General features: G+C 49.1%; 1 protein-coding gene across 16 annotated transcripts in view; it reads left to right on the top strand.

The window, feature by feature from the left end:
• The window catches only part of SEC31A (SEC31 homolog A, COPII coat complex component), a 39,832-nt gene extending 27,690 nt beyond the window's left edge, over nucleotides 1–12,142 (top strand). For 3 of the 16 annotated variants that reach the window (XM_082760135.1, XM_082760123.1, XM_082760127.1), the window contains 9 exons: nucleotides 979–1,071; nucleotides 1,721–1,829; nucleotides 2,276–2,632; nucleotides 5,029–5,076; nucleotides 6,429–6,487; nucleotides 7,726–7,992; nucleotides 8,192–8,311; nucleotides 10,629–10,700; nucleotides 11,411–12,142. In XM_082760135.1, the coding sequence (XP_082616261.1) occupies nucleotides 979–1,071; nucleotides 1,721–1,829; nucleotides 2,276–2,632; nucleotides 5,029–5,076; nucleotides 6,429–6,487; nucleotides 7,726–7,992; nucleotides 8,192–8,311; nucleotides 10,629–10,700; nucleotides 11,411–11,590 (1,305 nt within the window). In that variant the 3' untranslated portion in view covers nucleotides 11,591–12,142. The remainder of the gene's footprint in view (nucleotides 1–978; nucleotides 1,072–1,720; nucleotides 1,830–2,275; nucleotides 2,633–5,028; nucleotides 5,077–6,428; nucleotides 6,488–7,725; nucleotides 7,993–8,191; nucleotides 8,312–10,628; nucleotides 10,701–11,410) is intronic. The other 13 variants (XM_082760128.1, XM_082760125.1, XM_082760126.1 and 10 more) reach the window with 11 other exon arrangements.
• The last annotated feature ends 2,002 nt before the right edge of the window (nucleotides 12,143–14,144 follow it).

Here is a 14,144-nt window from a genome sequence, read left to right as displayed (position 1 = left end):
ACCTTGGTAAGGGGCTCGAGGCTTCCTGCTTCAGTCAGTTTGCACGATGCACCACAGTTAGCAAAGACTAAGCAGCATCCTAGTTTAATGCCATCAGCACTCTGTCTCTACTTGGTAAGATTCTCCTACCTCCCTCTCTCACAGTGGCTTGTTCCAGCTTGAGGCGGCATTTCTGTAGTTGTTGTCCCTAACAGGAACATATCGTTAAACTTCCACTTCCTTCTGGCATAGGATTTCACACCGTTTTTCACCTTTTTTCAAATAAAAATGCACAAGTGATGGAGGGTGGACAAATCTTTTAGATAACTCCAGGGTTCAAAGCCTTACACAGACATTCACAGCAGTTGTTGTACAGCTGACGGCAGCGTTGGCCTTGGCACTGCGCAGTGTTGGGGAAAGACACACCAAAGTTGTTTGGGCTTTCCTTCTGCCTGCACTCAGGGAGAAGCAGTTAGCATTAAGATGTTTGTCTGTGCCTATGCAAGAGCTTAGCTTCAGATTTTAACTTCTTTAATGCATCAGAAGCTCAATTTAAATGCTTTGTGTGAAGCAGTAGGTTTGAATTTAACAAAGGATTTGTGATTTCCAGCTGTGGTTAGCGATGCTCCGTGCCATGCAGTAGCCTGACGGGAGCTTCTGCAATAGGAGTGTGTAATAAAAAGGGCTTAGCAGTAGTCGTGTTGTGGGCAAACCCAGCTTCGTTGGCACATGTAACACTGCACTCGCTCCACGGCCCTTTGTAGCTTCCTCTTCACTGTGCTTCATCTTCACTCTGTGATTCACTTTGGCTCCAGTGCACGGTGATTTTAGCAGCCTCGAATGCACTTTTTCTCCTCCCTGTGTGATTTTTTTGGCTGTGTTGGAAGTGCCAGCATGCAAACCTTTCTCTGTTCATTTCTTTGCATCTCGGTTTGTGAAACCCTTTAGACTTTCTTAATGTTTTGTTTTCCATGATTGCTATTTCTTTGTTCGATTCAGGTTAGAATTGCCCCTACTGTCACTACCTGGAGTAACAAAACTCCCACTGCCCTTCCCAGCCATCCTCCTGCAGGATGTCCCTCTGACACACAGGTATAACCTTCATTATTCCTCTCTGAGCCCCTGCTCCACCCCGTAAGTCCCCCATGTGCAGGCTGTGCGCTTGACACAGTCTGGCTCGGATAGGCGGAAGGAGCAGCAGCTTTTGCTGTACTCAGGTTTTGCTCCTCTGCATCCTCCATTATACATTTGTGTTTTTAACAAAAAAAAAAAAAAAAAATTTTCACCTTCAATCAGATGAGTGGCTTTGGCAAGCCTCACATGGTAGCTCAGGGTGATCTGAGTCCAGTCCTTGCCCCACACTGGGATGTTTCAAGTGTGAAATGTTTTTTTCTCCCTCCTCTCTCTTGCGACGCATCAGAGTTAAGGTGAAAGTCACTGAGTTGAATGCTGTGGATGGCAGGGCTCTGTCAGACTCGCTGAGCGGCACGCAGTGTTGTTGAGGAGCTCTGCCCTCAGCAGGAAGCTGCGTGCTCCTCTGCTGCTGCTGCTGAAGTCGCGCTGCACCTGCAGGCTGTGCTTCCAGCCCCACGCAAGTGTTTGCCCCCGTGCCCGTGGCTTTTCAGGGCAGGTGGCTTCATGCCTATGAACTGGGAACTGATGATTTCGTTACGGTTCTGCCTCGGTGCTGCTGACCATCACTAAACCCTACCTCCCCCCACCCTTTTTACTCATTTCACAGGGAGACAACCCGCCTCCTCCGGGATTTATCATGCCGGGAGCCGTGAACCCCAGCGCGCCGCAGCCAGCCATGTACTCGCAAGCAGGGGCCCGGCCCGCCTACCCGCAGAGTGAGTAGCTGCAGCTCCCCGCTCCCTCCTGCCCAGCTGGACTGGCCAGGTGATAACTGGGGTTACTGGGGACAGCCAGCCCCCTCCTTGGCGTTGGGAGGGTTTAGACCAAGCCAGCCCGATGCTTTTTGTCAAGAATCTGCTGGGATGACCTCGAGAGATGGGTGGAGGAGAAGTGGTGAAGTTGAAGAGCCCCAGAGTCCCTGGTGAAAGGCTGTGAGCTTGGACTGGCTCCCCGAGGATGTGGTTCACCTCCCGGGCACAGGCTTCCTGTTGATGCAAACCCTTCCAAGAGGCACCGTGGGGACTGCAGTGGGTCTCAGCCGGCTGGCAGTGCCGAGAGCACCAGGCTTTGGTCTGAGGGGGGGGGAAGGAGCAGGAAGCAGAGAAAACGCACCCCTTTGTCCTGATTTACTGACTGAATCTCTTCTTTTCTCCGTTTGTAGCGTATCAGGCCACACAGCAGTACTCTTTCGGAACGGGGGGACCAGCTCTCTATCAGCCTCAGCAGCCTCTCTCTGCCCCTGCTTCAGCCCCTTACCCCAACCCAGCCACTAACACCACCCCTCCCTACCTGCCCTCTGCCCCTGCCCACCCTGCGCCCGCCCCCCTGTACCCGGGGCAGCCTCAGCCCTCCCCCACTGGCCCCAACCCTGCCTCTTCCTTCCCCCTCCCTCCTTCTGGTGCATCCTTTCAGCATGGCAGGCCAGGACTTCCAGCAACTTCTGTGGCTTATGCATTGCCTACTGGACCAACAGGTACTCTGCCTGCAGCCAGTGACCTTCCTGCATCCCAGAGAACAGGTCTGCGCTTGGACGGGGGGCAGGCGGGGAGGGGGCTGGTTTATGAGCTCGGTAACTCTCCTACCCGTGTGCACGTTGCCTTGTGAATGCTCTCTACCAAGTTGGCTTGTGCCAGTTGAAAGCATTTCTAAACCACATCATCATCCCTGTGCATCTGGTGATGCTATGGTTGTGTCGCTGCAGCCAGTGCTCCCTTGTGTCTGGCCCGGGACGTGGTGCTCTGCACCATCTCCTTAGGAGGCTGTCGTATCCAGCAGATGGGTGGTGGCGCAGCGTTAACCTGCTGAGGCTGGCACCCAAACCTGCCACCTGCTGAGCGAAAGAGAAAAATGAGCTTGTCCCTGTGTGGTGAGCAGCAGGTCAAGCCCAGGACTGGCAGCATGTTTAATTCACACGGCATTCCCTGTGGCATCAGCTCACTTGTTTTTTCCCTAGCCACTTAGCACGATGGGGTTTACTGTAGCCATCAATGCCTTAAAAGATAATCAGAAGTGATTTAGAAATGCTTTCACATGGCCTCTTTCCTAAATGTGAATCAGAGGCAGGTGCACGTGGCTGGCCCTGAGAGCATGTTTGAGCACACAGCAAGGTGAGGAGCGAGGGCTCCTGGCGGCCCTCGGGACTGCCAGCATGTGTTTGTGCTTGCTGTGGGACACCGACCTCGCTGAGTTTAACCCACCTGTCTTGCATCAGGCCTTGCAGGAAATGTGCTTCACATCCAGGGGTCCAGCTGGAGAGGCAAGGACCAGAGTTGGGAGCAGAGGGGCTGTCAGGCAGGATCCGAGGGATGTCTCAGGGACGCTGACGGGATGGCCTGAAGGATCCCACTGTGACCCCCTGTCGTTGGGGTGGCGCAGTGCACAGGAGGCATCTTGCCTTGGTGTTGGCAGCAGAGCTGTGAGGAGGTGCTGCAGGAGGCTGGGAGCACGCCATGAGCACTCTGCCTTCGCTCACGGGCATGTGGTTTTGGCAGAAATGGCCCTGTGCTCCAGTGAGAAACACAAAGGAGCACAGTGAGGCAGGGAAGAGGCTTTTTCCCTCCATCCTGCAGCCACGCCTGGTGTCCTCTCTGTTACCCTTGCAGATACCCTACTGGGACCTCCCTTGGCCCTTCGTTACAGGACGAAGCACACTCTGCTTCTCAATTATACATAATTTTCAAAAAACACATAAATAGGAAGGAGGAAAAAACCTTGCCGTGTACATGCTGCAATTAGTGTGCCTAGGCTTTATACGCTGCGCTAGCAACATGTATTCCAGAAAAGCAACGCTGCTTGGGGCAGGGTGCCTTGGTATGAGATCCACCAAAACTGCAGCAGTAAATCTTAGCTGTAACTGTTGTGATGCAAAGCATGGAGCTGTGCTGATCAAGGCTTTGGGGTGCTGTGTTTCTGGGTTTTGTGGTGGTCTGCTACAGGAACATCAGGTTTCACTTTGCAAATGTGATTCGTTAAGGGTGGCTGGGAGAATGATCTGAAATTCAGTCTTGAATAGCACCCAGCCTGTGAACTGGGTTGGGTTTAGAGATGCACTTAAAAATAAACAGCTCTGTTAAGACCTCAGATTTTTTGTAAGTGTGTGCAACCTTAGTGTGTCAAGCCATACTTAGAGCTCCAGTCAGCAGCTAAGCCCATCTTCATGCTCATTTTCAGCATCTCTCTGTGAACCTGCTTTGAAGAGAGTTGTAGTTTTCAGAGTCTTGAGTCTTGTCTCATATTGTGAGCTAAGGGATGTGTTTGCAGCAGAGCTGCGAGCACATCAGGCCGACATCAGGGGAGAATTGTTAAACCGTGGTGTTTCTCTTCTCTTTGAAATGGAGAACAATGTGTTGGCTCTGTGGTGCCATCTGGATTTGCTGCTTGGCCAGCAGGCAGAGCATCTTTTTGCACAGGTGTAAGGCTCCTGCGTCTCCACGGTACAGATAAGAGCCTTGACTCAGGAAAATAGGTGACATCCACCCTAAAGTCAAACCCTCAAAACATCTCCTGAAAAACTTTGTGTAATGGTAAAATGATGGAGAGAAGATGGTTGCTCAGAGCAATGGTCTGCCAGTTGTGCTGGAATGGCCTGCAGGAATAGGAAATGAGAACACAGGGAGAGGCAAAGAAGTGGGCCAGGACTCCGGAACTTCTCTTAGAAGTGACTAGAAACAATTTTACTGCATGGCGAGAGGAAGGGATTTGTTTTTGGGGTAGACAGACAAAAAGCAATTTCACAGGGTGAGTTGGTCAAAGGATTCCTGTCTCAGTTGGCATTATAATTAAGTTAGGCATTTTTCTCCTGACTTCTCCTGCTTATTGAAACTAAATTGCTAATTTAAAATTACAGGCAGATTGTCTTATCAGTTTTGAAGAAAAACTTTTTTTTTTTTTGTTCTCTTTGCGTTTTATCTGCAGAAAACCTACCAGCTCCAGACCAGGCCTCTCCCCTGGCAGGTGAACTAGGTACCTCTTAGGCTGGAAATGATTACAGCCCCTACGTGAAATTAATTGAACAAACATCAATAATGCATACGTTTCTCAGAGAACATTAAGTGCAATGCTGTTTGCCAATTACAATTTAATCAAATCAAACTTTAATTCCTTAATTAAAACCAATAACAACATGTCTGGAGTTTTTAACCACAGAATCAAATGCTGTTTTGCCTTTTTTTTTTTTTTTTTTTAAGCAAATTATTCCAGGAAATTAATATCAGACGGGGAGGTTTTCTTAATGTGCTAGCACTATCAGCACTGCAGAAGTTAGACTTGCTGTATCAGAAACACTCTGGGAAGGGATTTTGGCGATAGGGAGGAGCAGAGCCCTGGGGACGCTGGTGTTGACTTTGGTTCACAAGAAACCAGATGTGAAAGGGGGGTTAATTTGCTTTTCATTTACCCCGCCAACGTGCTCTGGATGTGAAACTCGTTCAACAAAAGCCCAGGAGAAAATGAAATTCCAGATCACTTGAACGAATTCTGCAGTGGTGTTGTGTTCTTCTGTCCGAGGCGAATTGATCGTTTGCTAAGTGAAAAATGCTGTGGTGAAAAAATCCACTGGGCAAGGGCTTGGGTTGGGCTTTCTGTGGCTTTGTGCAATAAATCCTGATGGCTTGTCGAGCCCACGGCTGACAGATAATACTGTGGTCCCCACAGCACATGCTCTGTGCTGAGACGGGACCCATGCCTAACACGCTGATGCTGTGCTTGAGGAGCAAAAGGGCTGGCACAGAGCACTGCCCTGGCCTGGGAGTGGGTCTGCTCAGCCATCCTCTGTTGTTCTTCAGCTCACAACAAATTGTCTGTGTTGGACCAGGCTACATTTGGTCGCCTTGATCCAGCAGCTCTGCTCTGCCTGCAGGGCACAAAGCGCCCGTAAACCTGCTATCGCTGGCAGGGGAAGCCTGGCTTTATGGCTCCGTGTGTTTCCACAGTGGCTGGGTGATCTGGGCTGGAAATGCTTAAGGCTCCCCTTGCCTCTTTTATGCCTGTAATTACCGTGTTGTGTTGCTGGGGAACACGTATGAAAAAAAAAAAAGACTGACTAATGTCATATGGGGAGGAGAAAACTTCACAGATAACCGTCAAGTTGCCTTAACACAGGCGGTCTGCGTAGCAGAGCTGTGTTTGGGCCACGGTGTAGGCAACTGCCTGCCTTTTCGTGGGGTCCATCTGTTGAAAGCAGCTATCTGGCAAGAGATGTGCTGTTTAAAAAAGAGGCTGTGCTGGTGGAGCTGTGACAGGGAGCCAGCCGGGCTGGGCTCAGAGGCAGCACCGTCCCTGAGGTACTTACCGTCTCTGTTTTCTTTCTGTCCCAGGGCCTCAGAACGGCTGGAACGACCCTCCTGCCCTCAACAGGGCTGCCAAGAAGAAAAAGGTATTCAGTCTGGGGAGCCCTGCCTCGAAACAACCGAGTGCTGACCATTTCAAAAGCAGTAATTTAACCTGCTCTGGGGAAGCTTGTTGGCAGGAGAAGGCAAAAGAAGGGCTAGCTGCAAACAAAAGCCACGCCGTGTGAACAGAGCGCGGCCTTCCTGCGTTTGCACTATGCAGTATCTCTCTCAGAACGGTTAGGCCTCTAGAGAAGGTGATTTTGTGCCAGAGTTGTTGTTAATAACAGCATTGATTCTGGTTTGAATGAAGAGAATACCTTGGACCATGTTCGTTGCAGCAAAGCAGATGAGGTTTTCCAGAGATGATACTTAAGCGAAACGATGAGGCTGTGCAAATTGTTATAGATTAATGGTGGTGCTGGAGCTGAGAGAAATTTATCCTGATTAAGGGGTGGACCTTGAGAGATCTGCCAAAAGTAAGATAATTTTTGTGGTACAGACAATGTAGTTCTGTAAAAAGAACGTAGATTGTAGCAGGACAAAATAACTGGGGGTGGTTGGCACAGAGCAGAGCGAGCCTTTTCATCCCCTGGTGCTGCTTTTATCTTGCCCATCTCCCCAGCAGTCAGCATCACTTACAGGTGCTGCTGGGAAGCAAGACAGTCTGGAGTATGTGGAGTGTTCATTGCAAGAAGAAAAAGCTGGAGCAGGCAAGATAAGGCCTGTGCCAAGGTGAGGGCAGACGTCTCCTGTGAGCCTGGGGTTTTGGTCTCTGCAGCTGGTTTTGAAGCTGTTGGAGGACAGACCAGGGGTGTTTTGAGTGCTCCTGGCTGCCCCAGTGCTGGGACGTGTCCTACAGGCAGCACGCTGCCTTTCAGGCCTCCAGGTCCTTGGGTAGGAGGGGAAGAGTTGTCAGAGCAGCTGCCAGACCTGAGGGCTTGAGGAAAAATCCTCCTGCGAACAGAACAGGGCCTTTGCTGTCTTGCATTTCATCCCGCAGAATAATTTGCAGCCATTTTCTCCATAACTAAGGATTTACTATTTTGGTCTCAGTCTCCCGTTGTGATTCGCTGTATGCATAAGCATACAAACACTAGCAGCTCATTTTATTGTCTCTTCTCCCTACCATATGTTTCTGAAATACCCACAAGTAGAGACTGGGATCCCATGTTGCCATCGTGGGGTATTGCCCTGTGCCCCAGCTGCTGGGGTGGATTAGTTGGTGGGAGCTGGATGCCTTGCTGTGCCACCAGCCGTGTTGACGCTGTTCCTTCTCCCCCAGGTCCCCGATAACTTCATGCCCCCGGTGCCCATCACGTCGCCCATCATGGCCCCGCTGGCAGACCCGCAGTCCCAGATGCAGCAGGCCCCGGCGCCGCCCACGGGCGCTCCCAGCTTCCAGGCTCCACAGCTCCCCACGGGGCAGCCGGCGCTGCAGGGCCCATACCCGCCCGCCCCACAGCCCCTGGGGCCGTGCATCGTTCCTCCTGCTGCCTCCAAACCCAGCACCGAGGGGGCTCCGGGGGCCCCGATTGGCAACGCCATCCAGGTAAAGCAACCCCGCTGTTTGGTGGGGGGGGTGGACGCCAGCAGAGCCCCATGGGGTGGGAGATTTGCTGTACTTCAGAGGTGCTCTGCAGAGTTCTTAGCGGTGGTTTCTTAGCACTGGTTTTGTGCGGCTGTGTTTAGGTGAAAAGGATGGGTGGTGGCAGAGTGACCTGGGAAGCCTGACTTGCTCTGTTTCTCAGCACGTGCAGGCACTGCCAACAGAGAAGATAACCAAGAAGCCCATCCCTGAGGAGCACCTTATTCTGAAGACCACGTTTGAAGCTCTTATCCAGCGGTGCCTGCTGTCTGCCTCCGATCCAGTAAGTCCCTGCGGTGTTCCCAGAGCCTCCCTGTGTTGAGGAGCGTGCACTGGTAGCTTCAGCCAGGCTGGCCATCACAGCCCATCAGAAGGCTGCTTTGAGCAGCCACGAGCAATGTGTAGAAAAGCCACGCCATCCCCGAGCTTCCCGTTTATCTCTGTGGTCAGTGAAGAGTACACTGCCCCACAGCCCAGATGCTGACGGTTCACCTCACGCCTGCTGCGTGCTGAAAGGTGGATGGTGAAGGCTGGGGGCGTCAGGAGGGATTTCCACGTGCTCGGTCAGCAGCCCAGACACTCTTCTGTGCTACCAGGAGCTAAGCTGTCGGAGAGCTCTGTGGCTGTATATTGGGCACTCGACGCCACTAGCGTGAGGTCTGCTGTACCATTTCAGCTGGCTCTGTAGTTTTGACTTGATGTTGCAGGTACTTCTTTCCCCCTTGGGTCTCAGCGCAGCATTTTCATAGTGGACTCACCTGACCCCTCCTTCACAGAACTTTTTAGAGGCCATAAACCCTGCTTTGGGGGCAGCCCATAAGGCTCAACAGCATTCAACAGCTCAAAATCCTGTTTTTAAAGGTTACCCTGTAGAACAGAGGGATAGAAGCCAGATACAGCACAGGGCCCTCTGACCTTTTATTCCTTGAATGAGTCTTCCCTTTTCTCCTAGACACACAACAAAGGCAGAAGCATTCAGTTCACATCTGTACCCAGGGATTGCTTCTCTGCTCTGCCAACACAAATTGCGTCCTTGCTTTTTGTACAGTCTCTATTCTTAGGCAGAGCAAGCGTTCCTGGTATGTGACACTGAGAAACACTGCCCTGACTGTTTCCAGCAGTTGTTGTCGGCACACACGCAGGCACTGCTCGGTCACTGTTATACCAGGGGGGAAAAGGGGTGGATGAAGAGCATCACTGCTTAGGGCTGGAATGGGAAGCAGGGAGTCAGGAGAACAAACAACTTCAACTTGTGCCTGATTTCCTGTGGCTGGAGAGATGTATTGCTGCATGTGGGGCACAATTTATTTTTCTTTTCCTTAGCCATTTGTAAAATCAAGTAAACTTGTGGGTCTTTTAACAGGTTTTGAAAGAAATGTAGGAAGGTCATGTGTCCGAGGGCATTACCAAGTCCAAAAGACGATTCCTTAGCTGTTCCTAGCATGCTCTTTCTGTATGTGCCTCAGTCCCTTGACAACATAACCACTGCTGAGGGTACTTACAAGTGGCATGAGAGACCTGTGGCCTGTGTTCTCCTCTCTGCCCTTTGCCATCCAAGCAGCTTCCCCTAATTTCTGGCACAGCAGGCAGCCACCCGCCTGTCTTTATACCTGAGCTGGAGCATTCCCTGACGTTTGTTTTCTCTCTGCAATTACTTAACCCAGGGAAAATTTCCCAGTAGCCAGGCAAGATGGCACTAGCCTAAATGAAAATGTATTGATGTGTGTGCTGATGGAGGAGAAAGTTCTAGTACTTAAGTGCACTGATACCATTTCTACCGCTATTGACCTTCTACTTCTTTTTGCTTTTGTAATTGTAACCTAGATGATTTATTTCTGCAGTTTCTCGTTATTTTGGACTAAAATCTTTTTTTTTTCCGTAGCTGTTTGTAAAAACAAGTGGATAAAAATGCATTTCCGTTGCAGTGGTGCTCCATGTGAAATTTAATGGGATTATTTTAATAGTCTTTTGTGGTAAAGTCATCCCAGAGACACCAGTGGGTGGTTCACTCTATCACGGAAGCAGAAAGGATCTTTAAGAAGTTAGGGTTAGGCTATTAGTTTTTCTGTTGACAGTGAAGACTTATAAACAAGCTTTTGGTTTTATGAGTCATATAATGAAAATTACAGCTAGGATTTGCTGTAAATGATAATGGAATTGTGCACACTCAGGCTTCAGTGACTGCATGTGCCCTTAAGCTCTCCATGACATCATCAGATTAGATTCCAGTAATATTTTTTCCAACTGTTACAGTGATTTGCCAGTGACCCATAAAACAATGCTCCTGCTGCAACTCGTGCTTTTGTCTCTTGGCACACCAGCTATAGCTGCAGGTTTTGCAAGTGTCCCTTTGGATGTACCTGTAAAGCTTACTGTACCTGAGAGGTCACGAGAACAGTTGCAGGTGGAGAGCTACAGTCATATCATCTGGTCTTTCCTAGCAAAACCAAGGGAGAAAAGTACAGAAAAGAGTTAAAATTGTGCATTAAAATGTTTTCAACCAAGGAATTTGATGGGTTATGTGGACTTCTTTGCACTGGAATCAGCTCAGAACGGTGTCCTTACTGTTGCTAGTTCTTAATGTGTTTTTCTTTTTGCAGCAAACCAAAAGAAAACTAGATGATGCGAATAAACGCCTTGAATGTCTATACGATAAACTTAGGGAACAGACAGTAAGTTTGTGTTTTGTTTTGTTTTTTAACACTTCACCCTCCATCAGATACTGCAGGTTATGGCTAAGAATTGGCCTGGCCCCCTCTGCAGTATGTAGCCACCGACTGTCCATTTCTGGAAGTGTGCTTCAGATGTGCCTATGCAGGCTTGGCAGTGCTGTGGGGTCACTCTGCTTACGGGGGCCCTGCACAGGGACTGAGGGCAGAGCCTCTTGCAGTGGGCGCTGGGTGAATGCATCAGGAGGGTCCCAGTCCCCAGCTGGCAGAATCAGACAACAGAGTTTCCTCACTCCCAGTAGGGAATGTGAGATGCATGCAACCTGGAGTCAAAAATAAATAAATAAAATAAAGTTGCAGGCATTTGAGGCTCACAAACTTGGTTGGAAGTCAGAAGTTTGAAGATCTGGTAGCTTTTCCAAAGGCTTCCAGAAGGTCTGTGGTAGAATAACAGACTGGCTTTATCTCTCTTAGCACCTCTGTAGTGCTATCTTCTGCTTGAAGGCTGCTGTCGCACTTGCCAGCAGCTGTGCTCAGGGTGGAGCACCTCCAAAGATTGCCGTCCTTAAACCAAGGACCTAATTCCTGCACCTTCTCGAGGGCCAGAGATGGCACTCAGGACTAACAAGCACTGTTACTATTTCAGGACTTAAGTTGTTGTAGCATTGTTACTTTTTCTCCGTGCTGAGCTGCGTTGTCTGGCTTCCTTACAGCTCTCTCCAACCATCATCAGCGGTTTGCACAACATGGTGAAGAGCATCGAAACCCGCAACTACGTGGAAGGACTGAACATCCACACGCACATCGTCAGCACCAGCAACTTCAGCGAGACCTCGGCTTTCATGCCGGTTCTGAAAGTTGTCCTCACCCAGGCCAATAAGTTGGGTGTCTGAAGAAACCCTGTGCTTGCAAAGCCTGCAATGGAGGCTTATCCAAAGAAGTGCATTTCTACAGCAACCATGCAGGAAGCGGACCAAACGCTAGTCCTCAACGCATGTTGCAGTAGAGCGCTGACAAATGGCATTACACTCTCCCTGCAGAATATTTTAGGCGGGCCTTGGAGCCCTGGTGCTTTTCTTTTTATTTTAATCGTTCCCTCATCCCTAATGATCGGTCCACAAATAGTGTATTTAATGGATGATAGCCCATACTGTCGGTTTTTAGATGCATGTTATACTGCTAAACAGCGGCTTTTAATAACAGATGTATGTGTGAAAACAAAAAGATAGGTTGTGTATCAGACCCTAAAACAGATTCTTCCCCTGCACCCCACTGTTCCTTATCCACCAGATTAAAGAGTCTGATCCTATTATCAGTGTATTTGGTCTTTCATTTTATGAAGCTGCTTGCAGATCTGTTATAACAATTTACATGTTAAATAGCTTAATTTTGCACAGGGGCAAAAAATAGAGGCTACTGTGATATTTTCAATAAACATTAATTTATTAAAATGTGTCTTGATGAAGTGCAACTTGGAGAGTTTGAACCTGGATTACAGTGGGGAAGCTTTATCTTGCTTCGGAGATGCAAGGAGATGTTGATCTCCCATTGATCATGTAAAAGCTCTGCTTAACGTTTACACTGAGGTGTTTACATTTCAAGGATTCTGAATGCATCTCCATGCATTTTTCAAAAGCTAAGAGCAGAAATCATGCAGAGTGGCTTAGGCCATCTGTACGGTGAGGTAGATATTCCCTGTGTAAACAAGATGCCAATTGCTTCTTGCAGTCCCCTGCAAGTTTGCCCTGCAAGTACGTGCTGTGCTGGGAAACTGCAGCCCAAGCTTCTGCTGGCCAGTAACAAGAGCAGTGGGGTGGGTGTTGCAGCTCAGATGGAGCTGGATTTACATTTTAAACATTTCCAGCAAGTGTGCCATGTCTAGAAAGAACAGTTGGAAGAAGGAATTGTCCAGTTTGGAAGAAAAAAAAAAATAACAGGACTTGGCCTGTGTGAAACTGCTTCTCATGAAAAATAGCTGGAGTCTGTGCCTGTGGAAATCAGGTTTGGCAGTGAAGATCGCAAGAAATGTTACAAATAATGCAATCACAGACAATATCTGTGACTTTAAACTGATAATGAGTTATAGATTTGTCAGGGACAACAGTTTGTTTCTCTCATGAAATTGGGCTTAATCTTATTTCCTTTCCAGTATTTTCTGACCTTGTAAGCTTTTATAATTGGGGAACATAAAGCAGTGAACTGGAGTTCCTTTGTTTCAGGAGTTTAAAAAGCCATAGGACTGATTTTCTTCCCATTAATCTGGGTTATAGGTTTCTCAGCAGCGTTACAAGTAGTTTGTGTTCCGCTCTTGGCATTCAGAAGGGCTTGAAGGTACCCTGCTTAATTTAACCACGCACTTAATAAATCTGGCCGCAGCAGGCTCCTGCATTGGCTGAATCAAAAAGGTGAGGATTGGTAATGGTGCTGGAAACCAGTAACGGGGAAACAGAACAGCTTCCCTCACCTCAGTGGGAAAAATGTCCCGATCACCGGTCCTGCTTCTGATGGCTGGGACCGTGCTATCCAGGGAGTGTCCTGCAGGGAGTTCAGTTTGAGGTCTAAAAGGACCAGGCTCCTCCCAGACCTGTTAGGCTGTTCCGTTTGGTTGATAGGTTAAACTGAGGAGCAAATTTTTAAAAAGAATAAATCCGAAGGGAGGTGGGAATAAAAAAACCTCAGTATGGTGCAAAGCAGCTGTGCTGGGCAGCGCCGATGCTTCTGTGACAAACTGTTGTGTAGGGACAGGAGTGGATGCAAAGATCTGCTGCTTCTCTTCCGAGAGCAGCTGAGATGAAGAGTAATTGTCCATCAGCTACACTGCCGTCTGCTTTACCTTCAGGGAATGCCAAGCAATTTGCCACCCATCTGATATCACAAATGCAAATGGCCAGCTTGGTTTACAGAAGGCAATGAAGCTCTGCCAATTTACACTGGTAGCAGAATTTGGCCCCAGACAGCCCAATTTTCGTTTCACCAAGTGAGAATAGACTCATACTGTGGCATTAACGCCAATCAGGCTACTTGTGGTTGCTGCGAGTAAAAATAAGAGGAAATAAGGAAAACCTAAGCATGTACTCTGCAGGGGTATTGCCTGGCGGCCTCCGACAGCGGGCAGTACCTCACTGCCACAGCTATCGCCATCCCCACAAAGCCCCTGGCAGGAGATGGTGCAGTAAGGGCAGCGTTAGCAGAGTTTTCTCCCACTGCCGAGGCCACTGGACTGGGAGCTCAGTGGGGTGGTACCAGGGTTCGTGCTGGCCCTAGGCAGAACACACAAGTAAGGGAGCAAAACCTTTTTTCTGCCTGTGGAACTCTGTAATGGATTTACCTTGTTTTGGCTGGCAGGAGCCCAAAGTCAGCATTAGGTGTGAATGCTGGGGATTGTCTTTTAATCTCTGCAGCACTTGCAGCCCGTGCAGTGTTTACATCAGATTTGTTCTGTGTTGT

Source organism: Aythya marila (genome assembly GCF_965140915.1).
Source record: "Aythya marila genome assembly, chromosome: 4".
Lineage (NCBI taxonomy): Eukaryota > Metazoa > Chordata > Aves > Anseriformes > Anatidae > Aythya > Aythya marila.
The sequence above is the reverse complement of the archived record's forward strand: the minus strand, read 5'-3'. Positions and strand labels throughout refer to the sequence as shown.